The sequence below is a fragment of the Salvelinus sp. IW2-2015 genome, linkage group LG30 (assembly GCF_002910315.2).
Source record: "Salvelinus sp. IW2-2015 linkage group LG30, ASM291031v2, whole genome shotgun sequence".
Classification (NCBI taxonomy): Eukaryota; Metazoa; Chordata; class Actinopteri; order Salmoniformes; family Salmonidae; genus Salvelinus; species Salvelinus sp. IW2-2015.
In genome coordinates, this window is record NC_036869.1 from 719509 (window position 1) to 737227 (window position 17719).

Here is a 17719-nt window from a genome sequence, read left to right on the forward strand (position 1 = left end):
ACACATATTTATCAGATGTTATTGCGGGTGTAGCGAAATGCTTGTGTTCCTATCCTCAACAGTGCAGTAATATCTAACACACAATTCTAAAAAAAAGTTCAATAATGTCATTAAGAAATATAGAAATATTAGGATGAGCAATGTCGGAGACCGGAGTGTGGGTGTGTGTGTACCAGTACACCAGTACACACACAGTACCGGTGAAAAGTTTGGACACACCTACTCATTCAAGGGTTTTTCTTTATATGTACCATTTTCCACATTGTAGAATAATAGTGAAGACATCAAAACTATGAAATAACATGTATGCAATCATTAAATAACCAAAAAGTGTTAAACTAATCAAAATATAYTTTAGATTCTTCAAAGTAGCCACCTTTTGCCTTGACAGCWTTGCATCTTGGCATTCTCTCAACCAGCTTCATGAGGTAGTCACCTGGAATAAATTTAAATTAACAGGTGTGCCTTGTTAAAAGCAAATTTGTGGAATTTCTTTCCTTYTCAATGCGTTTGAGCAATCCGTTGTGTTGTTACAAGGTAGGGGTGGTGCCCTATTTGGTAAACGACCAAGTCCATATTATGTCAAGAAGGTCAGTCAATCTGGAAAATTGTAAACTTTGAAAGTTTCTTCAAGTGCAGTCGCAAAAACCATCAAGCGCTATGATACATCTGTAATTAATTTTTATGTTTAGTCAAGGTCTTAGTCGTGCAATTTTACATGTAACCAAGATGTTTTGTGCACTATTTCTCAAGWGAAAAAATTTGCATGAAAACAAGTCGTCTCTCGCTGAATGACAACAAACACTTAATTGAAGAATCCCTACTGTTCTATTTATTTATTAACTAGGCAAGTCAGTTAAGAACAAAGTCTACATTTTCAATGACGGCCTAGGAACAGTGGGTTAACTGTCTTGTTCAGGGGCAGAACAACAGATTTTTACCATGTCAGCCCGGGGATTTGATCTTGCAACCTTTCGGTTACTAGTCCAACGCTCTAACCACTAGGCTACCTGCCACCCCTTGTTGACCAATCACCGACAAAGGGGTGTCCGAACTTGGGCTTGGCTGAGGAAATAATGTGCACATGAACAGCCACCTAGACACATTGCTAGATGGTTCACCAATGACAGCCTTATTTAATCCCAAAAACATCAACATCATGTCAGTGTCATGACAGTGTTGCCAGAAAGCTCTCTCAGGACTAGTACAAGACTCCTCAATAATAGTCAGATTATTTTGTTTGGTCTATGGAGCTCAGTGATAGTTAAGATTGTGATGTCTCTACAAATGTTCTGCTYTGGGAAAGGGGTGTGTGTGTGTTGTGATGGGACAGGAGTGTTGAGAGCGGCACACCAGAGGGACGGGGGAGTCTTTAAAAGCCGATTGTCCCCATCATCCTGCACACGACCCCCATGGGCCTCCATCCTCCTTACGCAAACCCTTTCTCCTTCACACAACTATACCCCGCCACCAAAACCAGGCCGACAGCTGTGCCCGAGGCTACCCCCCTAGAAACACCCCCCCGGGGGTATCAGTGACAGCCGTGAGGGGTAATTAACTTTACACTTTATCATGTTCAATTAGGTCTCACACACACACACTCCCCCATCCCTCCCAGTGCCTGATGGCTTAAGGAGCGTTCCATGTTTTAGCAAGTACCTCTCCACCCCCCAACGGGTCCTGATGACACAGATAGATGACCAGAGACGTGCCAGATTGTTTTTAACAGTTTTATTTCTGTGTTAATCTGAGGCGGAACCCTCGCTCCCAAATCTCATCTGCCACAGCCCGGCCCCTTAATATACCATTGATTAACCCCTAAACATACATCCGTGCGCACAAACGCAGGCAGGCAAGCAAATTGTTGGTAGCTGTAAGTATTCAACGAGCACAACTCTTCCATACTGTAATCCTAGTGATAGGTAAACAAATGAAAAGCACCACCATCATCATGTTGAGCTGTGCTTGGTAAGTGGACAGGACAGTGTCCCCTACACTGCATCCCACAACACCAAAGGAGCACTACGCCTTAGCGACACTGTTAGAGGAGTGTATCAACAGTCTTAGTAATGTGTGTGTGTGGTGTGTGAAATCAGTCTTCAGGGTGCTGTGTAGCTCTAATGAAAGGCCTATTGATGGTGAAGGCCTAATCATGTTGCTGTTAATAATTAAAGAGGAATTAGGAGAGAGAGAAAATAGCTGAAACTACACAACCAGAAGGAGGAGAGAGTGGAGGAGAGGAGAGAGAGGGAAGTGAGTAGGAGATAGGTAGGAGAGATGATGAGAAGGAGAGAATTAGCTCTGTAGGCTGAAACTACACATACACAGTAGGATGATGGAGAGATGAGGAGGTAGAGGAAGCAGAGGAGGAGACGGAGAGGAAGTAGAGAGGATATGAATGGAGGAAAAATTTAGATAAATGCTACGAACAAATATTGTAGATGGAGAGAGTTTGATGAGAAGGACTGGATGTTGTAATGAGTAGGTAGAGGTGGGGAAGAAAATAGAAAACTACATGATATTACACAACTAGGAGAGGGATGAGTGGTAGGAGAAGGAAGAGTGGGAGGAGAGGAGAGATGGGTAGAGAAATAGCAAGGGGAGGGGAGATGGAAGAGCATGTGTCAGAAAAGAGGAGAGTTGGGAAGCCTTAGTGTTATATGGGTGTTTAAGGGGCAGGGTTGTCGATCAGAGATGGGGAGAGGGGGGGGCTTTTATGGAAATTAAGTGACTGATTGTCGCCACTCACTGAGTTGACCGTACTGCAGGTTCCCTGTATGTTGTGTGTCCATAGGGTAATGGTATGTATACAATTACCCCGCTATCCCACTCTTACTACCTCTCTTCGGACTGATAATTAGCCGTCTGTCTGCGTGTTGCGTGTGCACGATGCAGCATGACAGCCGTGTCAAACCACATAATGAACCCAGTCATACTGCAGCGGCTGACTATGGAGCACAACACACGGTCAACGCCACACAGTCATTAGCAGATAACAGGTGAGAGAGAAGGCTCTATCTTTAAGAGAGAGATACTGAGCAATAGAGATTTCTGAATCCAATCAACCATGCATACAACATCGAAACAGTCAACATAGAAAATAAGGCTATATAATGCTGACAGAAAACAAGCCAAGCAGCATTGTAACTTTCACTGTTCATTAAGCTGGGGGACAGGATCACTAAAGAGAAGGATTATTGATTATCACAGTCACTTGCTGATCAATACACATCTCTACACATGGAGAGGGGGAGAGATAGAGAGGAGAGGAGGAGAGGGAAGAATAGCAGAGGGGGAGAGGAGAGATGGCAGAGAAGAGGAGAGCAAGAGGATAGACAGAGAGGGAAAACGAGAGAGGAAAGCAGCAGGAAACAAAAGAAAGAGAAATATGAGAACAAGAGATGGGGGGGGGGGGGGGGGAGCGGCGGAAAACTTTCTGTTCCACTCCTTCTCCTCCTCTCCTCCCTCCCTCCCCCTCCTCGTCCTTCCCTCCCCCTCTCAGATGAACTAATCACCCATAATAAGCTCCTCTGATCTGTAGTGGATTTCTATAAGCAGTGACAGAGTGATGATGAAAGATCGCCGGTGCAGGAAGAAGAATAACATCATTAGCATAACAGAGAAGGAGAGAGAGTGTGTCTTCTTGCAAATATGTGTGTGTATAGAGGCGTCCCGTGGTCCGGTCGGTCCTGTCAGAGATGGATTAAACAGGAATCCTAATGAGGCTGTGGGGGCATTGGGGAACACGTTGGGAACGTCACCATGCTCCGCCCTATCCATCTCACAGGAAAATGACACTCCTGCATTGTTATAAACAGACTTACAACGCATTGCCCCCAGGGCTAGCTGACGTACATATGCCCAGAGAGAGAAAGAGGGTGAGAAACAGAGAGGGATAAACTAAGGGAGAGAGAATGTATAGTAAGGTAATGGGAGTGAGTGGCAAAGACAGAGACCAGGATAGCTGTGCCTCTGATCTCTGAGAAATAATTCCCTTGGGAAAGAGCAGACAAGAGTCCCTCTTATCATGTTCCAGGGACAAGTTATGGTTGGCCAACATAAAACTCAGAGACCCAGTCGAACTAGCCTAACCACAGTTCAACCACGGTGAGCTGGCATTGGTATTAATGACCGTTAGAGAGAGGCCAGCCAAAGCCACTCTTAGTCTAACATGGTGGGAGATAGATTTAGTGACTATGTGCGAGCCTGGGGACAAAAATATACCCTTTCCTTGTTTCCTCTCCTTCAAGGAGAGAAAGCATCTCAATACCCTAAAGAGGTTTCCTTTCCTTGTCTCCTCTACGTCAAGGAAAGAGGGTGAGGTGAGACGGGGAAAGGAGATCAGCGCAAACTCTGGTTTCTGTCGTGTTCTAAAAAGCGCTGAATTAATTTGCACTTTTTTAATTACAGACAAATAATTAACTGAAGCGATTCATTATAGTCTTATAGCCTTTTAAATTGGAGCCCTTTTTGGAAGTGGTAGGTCTGTGTGTGTGTCTCCATCTGTTTTTGTATGTGTGCGAGTGTGTATCTTTGTGTTAATGTGTCTTGTGTGTAAGCATTACGGACAGGTGAAGATCCCAAACTTGGCCGTGGTGGAGACGTCAGCCGGGGCTTCTGAGGTAATATCCACAGGGTTACGAGGCTCGTGTAAAGCACTATGCACTTTAATTGATGGTAGGGTTCAATTAAACTACATTATGAAGGCTGTACAAAACACACACCACGGTGGCTGTTCCCACGCTGTAGTAGTGAATGACGCATTTGAATGTGAGCCACACTCCAGCTCTTTTCCCTGGGGTTGAGAGTGGCTGGTCCCTAAAGGAACGCTCGTAACACTTTAACATCTTCATTACACCATTATAACCCTTCATTTCCTTCAATGACAGTATAATCTACCGTGTTGGTGTAGAATCCATTCACAGGTTAACTACAGTGCCTTGCTGATTCTACCAGAGTAAAAACACCTGCAAGGTAAAGTGCTGTAATTCAGGTCTTAGTAGATGCATGAGTCCTAATTCAATTGTGCGAGAAAAACGGGCAGGCAATACAAACAGTTACAGCTGAAGTCTGAGGTTTACATACACCTTAGCCAAATACATTTAAATTCCTGACATTTAATACTAGTAAAAGTTCCCTGTCTTAGGTCAGTTAGGATCACCACTTTACTTTAAGAATGTGAAATGTCAGAATAATAGTAGAGAGAATGATTTATTTCAGCTTTTATTTCTTTCATCACATTCCCGGTGGGTCAGAAGTTTACATACCCTCAATTAGTATTTGGTAGCATTGCCTTTAAATTGTTTAACTTGGGTCAAACATTTCAGGTAGCCTTCCACAAGCTTCCCACAATAAGTTCCTCCTGACAGAGCTGGTGTAACCGAGTCAGGTTTGTAGGCCTCCTTGCTCGCACACGCTTCTTCAGTTCTGCCCACAACTTTTTTCTAATAGGATTCGAGGTCGGGCTTTGTGATGGCCACTCAAAATACCTTGATTTTGTTGTCCTTAGCCATTTTGCACAACTTTGGAAGTATGCTTGGGGTCATTGTGCATTTGGAAAGACCATTTGCAACCAAGCTTTAACTTCCTGACTGATGTCTTGAGATGTGCTTCAATATACCCACATATTTTCCATCCTCATGATGCCATCTATTTTGTGAAGTGCACCAGTCCCCTGCAGCAGATCACCCCACAACATGATGCTGCTGCCCCCCCGTGCTTCATGGTTGGGATGGTGTTCTTCGGCTTGCAAGCTCCCCCTTTCCCTCCAAACATAACAATGTCATTATGGCCAAACAGTTCTATTGTTTCATCAGACCAGAAGATATTTCTCCAAAAAGTACGATCTTTTCCCCATGTGCAGTTGCAAACCGTAGTCTGGCTTTTTTAAAATGGCGTTTAATAGCAGTGGCTTCTTCCTTGCTGAGCGGCTTTCAGGTTATGTCAATATAGGACCCGTTTTACAGTGGATATAGATACTTTGGTACCCGTTTCCTCCAGCATCTTCAAAAGGTCCTTTGCTGTTGTTCTGGGATTGATTGCACTTTTCGCACAAAGTACGTTCTCTCTAGGAGACAGAATGCGTCTCCTTCCTGAGCGGTATGGCGGCTGCGTGGTCCCATGGTGTTTATACTTGCATACTATTGTTTGTACAGATGAACGTGGTACCTTCAGGCGTTTGGAATTGCTCAAGGATGAACCAGATTATTGGCTGATTTCTTTTGATTTTCCCATGATGTCAAGCAAAGAGGCACTGAGTTTGAATGTCGGCCTTGAAATACATCCACAGGTACACCTCCAATTGACACAAATGATGTCAATTAGCCTATCAGAAGCTTCTAAAGCCATGACATTTTCTGGAATTTTCCAAGCTGTTTAAAGGCACAGTCAACTTCGTGTATGTAAACTTCTGACCCACGAATTGTGATACAGTGAATTATAAGTGAAATAATCTGTCTGTAAACAATTGTTGGAAAAATGACTTGTGTCATGCACAAAGTAGATGTCCTATCCGATTTGTCAAAACTATAGTTTGTTAACAAGAAATTTGTGGAGTGGTTGAAAAATGAGTTTTAATGACTCCAACCTAAGTATGTAAACTTCGACTTCAACTGTAAATTCTTGGTTTGACTACTGGAAATCTAAAAGGTGGCCTTTGTTCTAATATAGAGCTCTCATCTTAACGGCAGCATTTTTCACTGAGTTCAAGGCCTAAACATACGATACCATTTCTAACATTACAGTAACGTTCCTTCCTCCCCAACCCCCTGGGAAGACAGACTGTTTACAGGCCTTCAGTGCAGCCTCATGTAGTCCAGTGATATAATTATATCCAATGGGAGATATTTTCTCAAACAAATTAAAAACCCAAACAAGCGCCATAAAAACTTGATGGATATCAAGTAAATAACTGAAATGGAGTTAGAAGAGGGACAGAGCGCTAACCAAAATCACCACACACACATAAAAAATCTGCACTTTCAACAGTTTATCTGCCCAAGTCACTAATGCTAGTCCTTCATGTTAAAACCAGTCTTTATCTGCTGTGCTAACGAGCTCAAGCCTGAGAACCACCCCACACTGCATGCACACACAGACAAACATCATGAAAACMCACCCTGAGAGACTGTAGCAGAGAGGGATAAAGGGGGAAGAGAAAGTCAGAGAATGATGCTGAAAGACATGCAACAGACAATCTTTCTCTTCGCTGTGTTTCTTCATTGACCAGTAGCCTGACCATCATAATCATTATCAGAGCCTGCTCCATTCCAGAGAGAGAGTGGTCAATGCAAGGAGACAGAAGAGAGATCATTCCAGAATCAATCCTCCCTGTGGCCCAAAGCAGACACATTGAGTTTGAGTCAGACTGATAATGACCCCCCCACACACGCTCTCTTAAGATGAGTGACATATAGGGAGGGGTTTAGGAGAATTTGATGGACAGAGCCTTATAGTATGACTGGCACAAACACCAGCTGACAAATAGGCCTACACACCCACAGAGAAGGACACCACACAGCACACGCACAGTGTTGAGAGGGACAGTCCCCCAGCTGCTGTGGGTCTGCTTCCATCTGGACTCCAGGCTAGAACACCACCCCCTTACTCCCCTCCTCTCACCTCCATTTCCCCCTCCCCTCATCCCCTCTCTCTCCCCTTAACCAGCMTCCCTCTGGTCCCACTAGTGAAGGGCTTGTTATGCTAATCTGGTCAGTCCAGTGCTAGTTAAAGCATCTGCATACTAGGCTTGGTTTGCTCCTATCAGAACGCAGCTGGGCGAAGTGAACGTCTGTGCCTCGCATACTCCCTCAAAAGACCTTCGCTTGAAAAACAAGAAACAAGCGGCAATAGTACAGTTTGTCCCTCTTGAGACGCCGTAGCCAGTAAAACACTTATTCAAAATAGAAATCTGTAATTCATTTTGAAGTTTTTGCTATGGAGGTCTTAGTCGCTCAATTTGACATCTAAGATGTTTGGTGCAGTATTTCTCAAGGGAAAATATGTGCATGAAAACTAGTCGTCTCTCRTTGAATGGCAACAAACAGTTCATTGAAAAATCCCAACTGTTGACCAATCACCGACGAAGGRGGTGTAGACTTCGGCTACCGAACTTCAGCTTKCCTCAGGAAAATTGTTACGTGCACAAAGAGCCCCAAAAAAAACATTCCGAAGACCAAAACAAAGAAAAACACAATATATGCAGTATATATTTAGTTAAGTCATCACTGCACTGACAGCAGGCCCAGCCAGCTACCCACGGCTGTAAAACCTACTAGGCACATCTCTCTCTCTCAATCGTTACCCTAGAACCTTAGAACCTTAACATGCCTTCTTTTGGCCAATGGTTAGCTGTGGCAATTTGCCTGTGGCTTTCGGTGATGCAGAATGCAATAAGCTACACGGTACGGTTACCAGTGTTTTCCACAAGTACACAGAGTAGCCAGCCAAATAGAAAGAAAGTGGGGGTCCGGGGTTGTTTGCTCACCTGGGTTCAACATTTTGTTGCAGAAGGAGCTCTATTGGTGGCCTCTGATAAATTCTAATGTCTGGACTCCATCTGAAAGACTTCACCTCGAAGACTGGGAAAATGTGTTGTAGTATTTGTGTAGAACAGGTATTCCCACTGGGGTACACCAAATAAAAATCTGATTCACATTGAAGAAAAATTATTTAACACAGACACACAAAAGTTTGGGGTCACTTAGAAATGTGCTTGTTATTGAAAGAAAATCACTTTTCTGTCCATTAAAATAACATCAAATTGATCAGAAATACAGTGGAGACATTGTTAATGTTGTAAATTACTATTGTAGCTGGAAACGGCAGATTTTTTAATGGAATATCTACATAGGCCATTATCAGCAACCATCACTCCTGTGTTCCAATGGCACGTTGTTAGCTAATCCAAGTTTATCATTTTAAAAGGCTAATTGATCATTACAAAACACTTTTGCAAAAAGTTAGAACAGCTGAAAACTGTTGTTCTGATTAAAGAAGAAATAAAACTGTCCTTTAGACTAGGTGAGTATCTGGAGCATCAGCATTTGGGGGTTCGATTACCGGCTCAAAATGTCCAGAAACAAAGACCTTTCTTCTGAAACTGGTCGGTCTATTCTTGTTCTGAGAAATTAAGGCTATTCCATGCAAGAAATTGCCAAGAAACTGAAGATCTCGTACAATGCCGTGTACTACTCCCATCACAGAACAGCGCAAACTGGCTCTAACGAGAATAGAAAGAGGAGTGGGAGGCCCCGGTGCACAATTGAGCAAGAGGACAAGTACATTAGCGTGTCTTGTTTGAGAAAGTTCTCACAAGTTYTCAACTGGCAGCTTCATTAAATAGTACCCGCAAAACACCAGTCTCAACGTCAATAGTGACGAGGCGACTCCGGGATGCTGGCCTTCTAGGCAGATTTCTTCTGACCAGTGTCTATGTTGTTTTGCCCATCTTAATCTTTTCTTTTTATTGGCCAGTCAGATATGGCTTTCTCTTTGGAACTCTGCCTAGAGTCGCCTCTTCACTGTTGGCTTTGAGACTGGTGTTTTGCGGGTACTATTTTTTATATATTTTTTTAAAATAAACTTTACCCCCTTTTCTCCCCAATTTTCGTGGTATCCAATCGCTAGTAATTACTATCTTGTCTCATCGCTACAACTCCCGTACGGGCTCGGGAGAGACGAAGGTCGAAAGTCATGCGTCCTCCGAAGCACAACCCAACCAAGGCGCACTGCAACTTAACACAGCGTGCCTCCAACCCGGAAGCCAGCCGCACCAATGTGTCGGAGGAAACACCGTGCACCCGCCCCCCTTGGTTAGCACGCACTGCGCCCGGCCCGCCACAGGAGTCGCTGGAGCGCGATGAGACAAGGATATCCCTACCGGCCAAACCCTCCCTAACCCGGACGACGCTAGGCCAATTGTGCGTCGCCCCACGGACCCCCCGGGTTGCGGCCGGCTGCGACAGAGCCTGGGCGCGAACCCAGAGACTCTGGTGGCACAGCTAGAGCTGCGATGCAGTGCCCTAGACCACTGCGCCACACGGGAGGCCGCGGGTACTATTTAATGAAGCGGCCAGTTGAGGACTTGTGAAGTGTCTGTTTCTCAAACTAGGTACTAGTGCCGGTACTCAGCTCCGTTGAGCTCCTACCCAAGTCAAGCACTGCTTCTTATCCCTTGAGCAAATAGCCTACAGCTGTGTCTGTCCCAGGCTCACTGGAAACTCAGAGGGCCCAGAATATTTGATACAAGTTCGTGCAAGCTTCGGGGCCGGACCCAACTTAATAGTTGATACGATGTTTCAAGTGCGTTGCAAACAGGCCATGTGTAGCCATCAAGATTTAAAGGATTTTTATTTTTAGCAAGATATTTTCTACCTGCAGACTGCAATGTTTTTATTTGCTGGCTTTATGTAGTTGGCAATAGAAGTTAATTGAAGGTTTGTATAATTTTTATTTAGATTTGGATATAATTTTGATTAACCACATGATAATGATTGAGATATGAAGACTTGAAACTTTTGCGAAAATGTGCATATGAAAACCATAACTGGTATGCAGATCGGTTGAAATGGTCAGATAAATTGGCATTCCACATGAGAAAGGTTGCAGACTCCTCGTGTAGYCTATYACCGGCAACTTCAGGAGAGTATTGGCAGAATCTGCAAAAGCCAGCAGGAGCGAGAAGAGAATAGTTGGGTCAGGTTAAGTTCTGGATATCTAAATCTCTGGYGCCCTCGAGGCATGTGTCTTATTTAATCAAACCGTAAACTTAAAGATTTAGACAAGCTCAGTGCTTATAGTTGATTTTATTAACACAGAGTGTGTTTATATATGGAAAAATACACGTTTAAACATTTTGACCAATCGATTATTTTTGTTGGATACAGCCCTAGCCAGGACTCCCAGCGGTTGGCTATGTGAAACACGCAAAATAAATTAATATGCCAGAAAACAATAATTAGGCTTAGTCGTGGATTTAGACTTAGCCTAATTAATGCAAATTYACGAGCTTCATGCTCTTTCCCTCGGTGTAAAGAAATTGGACTGCAACCAACCACAAAGCACACAAATTGTAACGGGAGGCAGGACAAACAGCAGATTGCTTTTTCCTGTCATTGTTGGCTTTGTGACTGACAGGTGCTTATTCTATCAATAGATCACTAGAAGATGCAGATCGTTCGTTCTAGTATAACCGAACACGTAGCAGGTGTAAAAGAAACGGCTGAAACTAGATCCCCTACATCCTGGTCTTGACGAGAAGGGGAAAAAACTGTCAGGGGAGGTTCTCTTCTGCACTGTTTGACCAATCCAGCAGATGTGTAGGATGAGTTAAGATGGGAGTGTCGCCTTGTTAATGTCCAAAGCGGAAGTCAAGTCACAGGCTCTATTTCCATTTCCCCTGAAAACTGGAACATCGGTTGCTGGGGACTCGGCAGAGTCTAATTCTAGCGGGAGAGGGCTCGATGAACTAGAGAATTTAAACTTTTAAATGAAAAGTAGCCTAGTTCATTTGAAGTGCAAAAAGTAGCCTGCTGAAAATGAGTATTTAACCTGTTGAAACACAGCAAACGTGTGCAGTCTGAGACAAACTGTATACAAACACATTAAGCTCCCACGGTCACACCAAAGTTAATGCAGTGAAGTCCCTTACACACACACACACTTGTTCTCAGCGTTACTTGTTCTCAGCGTTGGGAAAACAATGAATGSCTTTTAAAGACTTTTAAAGTCGCCGTCCGTTAGCGATGTGGYGGCCCACTGCCGGAATACAAGACGCAGACGCAGGCATGCTGGGTAATTACCGCTAACGACCCCGCTGCTGCTCCTATTTCTGCCATCGCCTTGCCAACAGCCCGGGCTCGTGACGTCAGAGCCTGTTTTGTTGTGGGTCTAGTTTGAATGCGGACACTTAACAACACCAGACAGTGGTGAAATTGTGTATTTTAGAGTGTGCTTGTTTGTGTGTACAGTAAGTGACTATGTGCAGTATGTGTGTGTGGGTGAAAGAGTATCTATGCCAGGACATAGTAGGCAGGGCTAGGCCAGACAACTGGTCAGTAAGAGCAAGACCGGCAGAGAGAGGGAAAGGAAAGAAAGAGATGTTTTTTTGATTGTCGTTTTTTAACAAGTTTATTACTCCTCGTCTCAGACCCCAGGAAAAACTGCCAAACCCCTATTGACGCACCCGAGGTGGGAACCAAACACACACACACATTTAAAAACACACTACCTCATTCACCACAGGATTAATTTTGAATAAAAAGAATATCTAAATTTAAAAAACAATAAAACYCCAAAAGCACAGGAAGTCTGTCTGTGAGGATGCTTGAGTGTCTGAAGTGACTGAAAATGTTTATGATCTTTCCATGAATCTGTGTGTGTGTTTCAGTGCTTTAAATAGCGTAGCTAACATATTATATATCATAAGCATGAACTCAAACAAAAATAAGTGTGTTAGGGGTCAATGCGCGCGCGTGTGCGTGCGTGCGTACGTGCATTGGCGACTTCATAATGAAGACGATTCTGCTGGGACCACCAGTCAAAATGCCTAAAGTTTGTGTGTGTTACTGTCGTTAGATCTGGATCTGATATCAAGAGATCACAAGAAACAGAAGGGACTGTCTCTAACAAACACAGACATACTACATACACCTTGTACTTGATTGATGAATTAAGGTCACTAACTAGTAAATAACTCCCCTCACCTGGTTGTCTAGGTCTTAATTGAATTTTTTTTTTTTTTAAATGCCTTCCATGGAATGAGTTTGACACCCTGCTCCACATGCATACATATGGCTCCTTATTGGGGTAGAGTGCCACCTCCTGGACAAACGCAGCATGTCAAATCCCCTCCCCCACTATCGGTCAGAGAAGCCCTCAACACAACACACACAGGGACGTCTGTAGTTTACACTCCACCTCCTGACCTCTCCCTCAGTCTTCTCTTCCCCAAGTTCAGCTTATCACCAATGGGCTACTTTCATCCTCAACAAGGGGGTTAGAGGCCAGTTCTGTTAGGATCTGTATATGAGATTTAGATAGTGGACAGTCAAGTGCGTGTGTGTTTGTGTCTGAACTTGGAAGTGTGTTCGTGCTGTCAGGCGTCTGTGGGGCTCAGGCCAGAGGTAGCATGTAAATCATTGGCCATTCCAGAGCAGTAAACCAGGCTTTGCTAAGAGCCCAGAAAAGAAGTGAGTAAACTGTGCTTGTGTGTGTGTGTGTGTGTGTGTGTGTGTGTGTGTGTGACTGTGTGTGTAAAACAGGCTTAGTTAAGAGCCCAGAGAGGAAGTGTGTAAACATTGTGGCTGTGCGTGGCTGTGCGTCTGTAAAACAGGCTTAGTTAAGAGCCCAGAGAGGAAGGGTCTTCACAGGTCTGCACTCACTAACTACAGCCTGTCTACACTGCAGACGCCAGCATGTAAACACACAGAGCGTGTGTGTGAGAGAGGGAGGGAGTGTTTTGTGTGAGGAATATGTGTGAGAAAACGAGTGTTGCCAGACAAGCATACGACCACAGTGTAGGCTGTTGGGGATCGTCAAAAAGTGAATCTTCAGAAATGTGAATCAGTCGTATTTGTACGTGTGTGTGCCCCCCGGTTGGTGTGGCCGAGGTGAGAGGGAGTTTTACAGCTACTCGTCTCTCCTCTCACTCCCTGTGGGGCCAGTTTCTCTTGTCTTGATCTACATGAAAGGCACTGACAAGAGATCCCCTCCATTATGGCTCCATCAACATCAAAAACACTGACACGGTACTCTCCATTACGGCTCCATCAACATCAAAAACACTGACACGGTACTCTCCATTACGGCTCCACAACATCAAAAACACTGACACGGTACTCTCCATTACGGCTCCATCAACATCAAAAACACTGACACGTACTCTCCATTACGGCTCCATCAACATCAAAAACACTGACACGGTACTCTCCATTACGGCTCCATCAACATCAAAAACACTGACACGGTACTCTCCATTGCGCCTCAAGCCATTAAGGAGAACGCTGTCCTGTGCACTGTCAAGGAGCCATCAGATTGACGACTTAAAACCTTGCCTTTAAGACCCAGTCAAAGGCAACAATAAAACCCACTTTACACTGACTACAAAGGGTGGTCACTGTCTGGCTAGAATGGGGGGAGGAAGTACAGCGTTGAACACAAATCTGAATTGAACTACCAACCCTGTATTGTACCTGCTCAGGTAAGAGTCGTATTCATTATTGCACACCGTAGAGAAAAGTTTTGCAAAGGAAAAAAAAACGAGCGTTTCTTATTGGACAAGTTCAGGTAGTTTTTCCCAGTTTCGGCCCATTTGCACGTTTCATTCCTAGGATTCTGATCTGACAATGTTTCCTTCTAGCCTTAAATATGTTGCCATTTAACAGGATAAATTTCCACCAGCTGTTGATCTGTCGCCGGTGTATAGCAGCAGAGTCTATAAATACAAGCTCTATATCTATAGATACACATAGGAGTACATGACATGTTTAGCATTGCTGCAAAAGCTCTACAGTTGATGTGTTTGTGTCCAAGGTGAAATGAAGACTAGAGAGAGAGGTGTGTGTGTGTGTGTATCATGTCTATCCAGAGACTGAACCACCAGTAGGCCAGAAACAGAAGAAGTAAAACCTTTCTTTGGATATGACTAGTAGACTGACACAGTACGTGATCGCCATAGGAACAGAATGTTGACATCCCAAACCCGTCCCTTACCTCCTGACACGGGAGCGTCCATGAACACGGCGCCCATCTTCTCGGCGGCGAGGGCCATTTCCTTGGAGACGGAGGGGTCGATGGTAGAGGAATCGATGAGCAGCGTTCCCTTCTTCACTTTCCTGAGAAAGAACAGGATTATTGACATCTGAGATCCTTGGGACGGCCCTACTCTAAACCCTAACCTCTACCGTTACCCTAACCTAACCATTTTGACTTCACCGGGGTAGGGACGTCTCCAGGATCCCAGAAAACGGACCAGAAGAAAAAGACGAGAGGAAAAACACAGTCACATGACCATATCACATGATCTCAGAGCACAGACCCACAGTACCAGGCTCTGTTTCAGGGTCAGCACAGGCACACCTGACTTAACTTAGTTCGGAGACCATGATCAGTTTAATCAGGTGCAGGGCTAGAACAAAAGCCTGTACAATTGGTGACATCCCCCCCCACGTCTTCACTGTAAGCAGCTCTGAATGAGCAGCTAGGCTCTACCGTGCCTTCCAATGGAGTTTAAAACTATCTGCTTCCTTCCAATAGGGGGACAGGCCAGTTATAGGGGGACAGGCCAGTTATAGGGGGACAGGCTAGTTATAGGGGGACAGGCCAGTTATAAGGGTACAGGCCAGTTATAGCGGGACCAGGCCAGTATGGGACAGCCAGTTATAGGGGGACAGGCCATTAAGGGGGACAGGCCAGTTATAGCGGGGGGGGGGGACAGGCCACCAGTTATAGGGACAGGCCAGTTATCATAGGTACAGCGCCAGTTATAAGGGTACAGCCAGTATATAGGGACAGGCCAGTATAAGGACAGGCCAGGTATCGCGAAGGGACAGGCCAGGTATAAGGCGGACAGGCCAGTATAGGACAGCCAGTATAAGGCGCCAGGTATAAGGGGACAGGCCAGGTATAAGGGGACAGGCCAGTATAAGGGACAGCAGGGCAGTATAAGGGACAGGCCAGGGTATAAGGGAAGGCCAGGTATAAGACGGCCAGGTATAAGGGGGACAGGCATAAGGACAGCAGTTATAAGGTACAGGCCATTATAAGGGTACAGGCCAGTTTAACAGTGGGGACAGGCCAGGTATAAATAGGGGACAGGCCAGGGATAAGGGACAGGCCAGTATAAAGGGGACAGGCCAGGTATAAGGGGACAGGCCAGGTATAAGGGGACAGGCCAGGTATAAGGGGACAGGCCAGGTATAAGGGGACAGGACAGTTTCTACATCTATAGGAGGACCAGAGAGGGGGAGCTTCTTACTTGAGGATGCCGTTGGGTCCAGTGTAGACCTCTATGACGTTGGGACTGGAGGGGAGCATGGTGATGATCCTATCTGCTTTATCTGCAACCTCCGCTGGAGAGTCCAGGATCTGGACAGGGAGGAAACGGATAGGAAAGAAGGAGTGAGAAATAAAAAGAAAACACTAACAGAGATACAATGACGTTTCATCCCTATTCTCCATATTCCTGAAGTGTGCACTTACACAGTCCCGTCATGCATTTAAAAGTGTTGGATTGGTTTAAGCATTGGCTGAAGGGAGTTTCCACCATTGTTAAATCAATGATTGGAAGTGTTGGGACGCAGCCTGAGAAACCCACACCAGCAGATGTACTTCTACCATCCCCTCCAGACTCAGCAGATACACAGCTAACATGTAGGGTACACGTAGCAGTAATGTGGCCTATGCTCGTCTCCCTGTTGACCTACTGCTGTGATTCAGGGGTAATGGAGAGCAATACAGTAAGTCAGAGAAAACACACAAGGCCGACAAACAGCTAACAGCTGCGGGTGGGCGTCCTATTTTTTATACATTTCTGGGCGTTTCAACATGTAGCCCTCCAGCAGGTGATCTACTGTGCATGGTCAACATTCATTATGGTGCGTCTTGTCTAGTGCTATGATCACTGCAACAATTCAGTGGTAATGTAGAGAAACACAGTAAGCAGGTTAGGTGACGTAAATAGGTACTAGCTAGGTGTTACCTGTGCCCCCTCGTCTTGTAGCTCCTTGCAGGACTCAGGGAAGACGTCGGTGGCAATGACAGGGTATCCGTGCTTCAGCAGGTTCTTGGCCATGGGACTGCCCATGTTCCCCAGCCCAATGAACCCCACTGGAGTCTTAGAGGCCATCAACCTACTAGACACTGGAGAGCACACACAGGGAACACAGTCAATACATTGGCATAGTACAGAAAATTGTAGAGACAAAGTAAACTATGGTTAAGTTAATACATTCCTACTTAAAATGGAGGATTCACCCTTTTTTAATGTTATATCGTTTTTGTGCATCTCTAATGATGTTCTATCGATTACCGGGGTCATTTCATGTTCATCTGAGTTCTTGGTATTCACGTTGGACAGAAATACAGCTGGTATGACGAGTTTTGCATCACATCATACAGGCTGTATTTCTGCAGCTTGAACTTCGAATAGCTCAGATACACATGAAAACATGAAATGACCGCAGGAATCGATAGAACAACGACTTAGAGATGCACAAAAACAACATAACATTTAAAATTGGTGAATGTTTCCTTTAAGTAAACTGTCTATCGTAGTTTTTTGTTGTTGTGTAACATTAGTTCCACACCCCCGTGTTTCCCATAGATTTGACTCCTTGCTGTAGCCCGYGGGCTAAAACCAGCCAGCATGGGATTTTTTTGGGCCAGCCAAAGTTTATAAAAATAAATAAATTATATACAGTGGGGAGAACAAGTATTTGATACACTGACAATTTTGCAGGTTTTCCTACTTACAAAGCATGTAGAGGTCTGTAATTTTTTTATCATAGGTACACTTCAACTGTGAGAGACGGAATCTAAAACAAAAATCCAGAAAATCACATTGTATGATTTTTAAGTAATTAATTTGCATTTTATTGCATGACATAAGTATTTGATACATCAGAAAAGCAGAACTTCATATTTGGTACAGAAACCTTTGTTTGCAATTACAGAGATCATACGTTTCCTGTAGTTCTTGACCAGGTTTGCACACACTGCA

The 17719-nt window shown here is 44.6% G+C and overlaps 1 protein-coding gene across 1 annotated transcript in view; it reads right to left on the bottom strand.

Annotated features, from left to right (window-relative positions):
- The window catches only part of hibadha (3-hydroxyisobutyrate dehydrogenase a), a 57370-nt gene that overhangs the window by 29038 nt on the left and 10613 nt on the right, over window positions 1-17719 (bottom strand). The window contains exons 2-4 of the mRNA XM_023975161.2: window positions 16700-16860; window positions 15977-16086; window positions 14713-14834 (exon numbers count right to left, since the gene is read on the bottom strand). Of these exons, the coding sequence (XP_023830929.1) occupies window positions 14713-14834; window positions 15977-16086; window positions 16700-16860 (393 nt within the window). The remainder of the gene's footprint in view (window positions 1-14712; window positions 14835-15976; window positions 16087-16699; window positions 16861-17719) is intronic.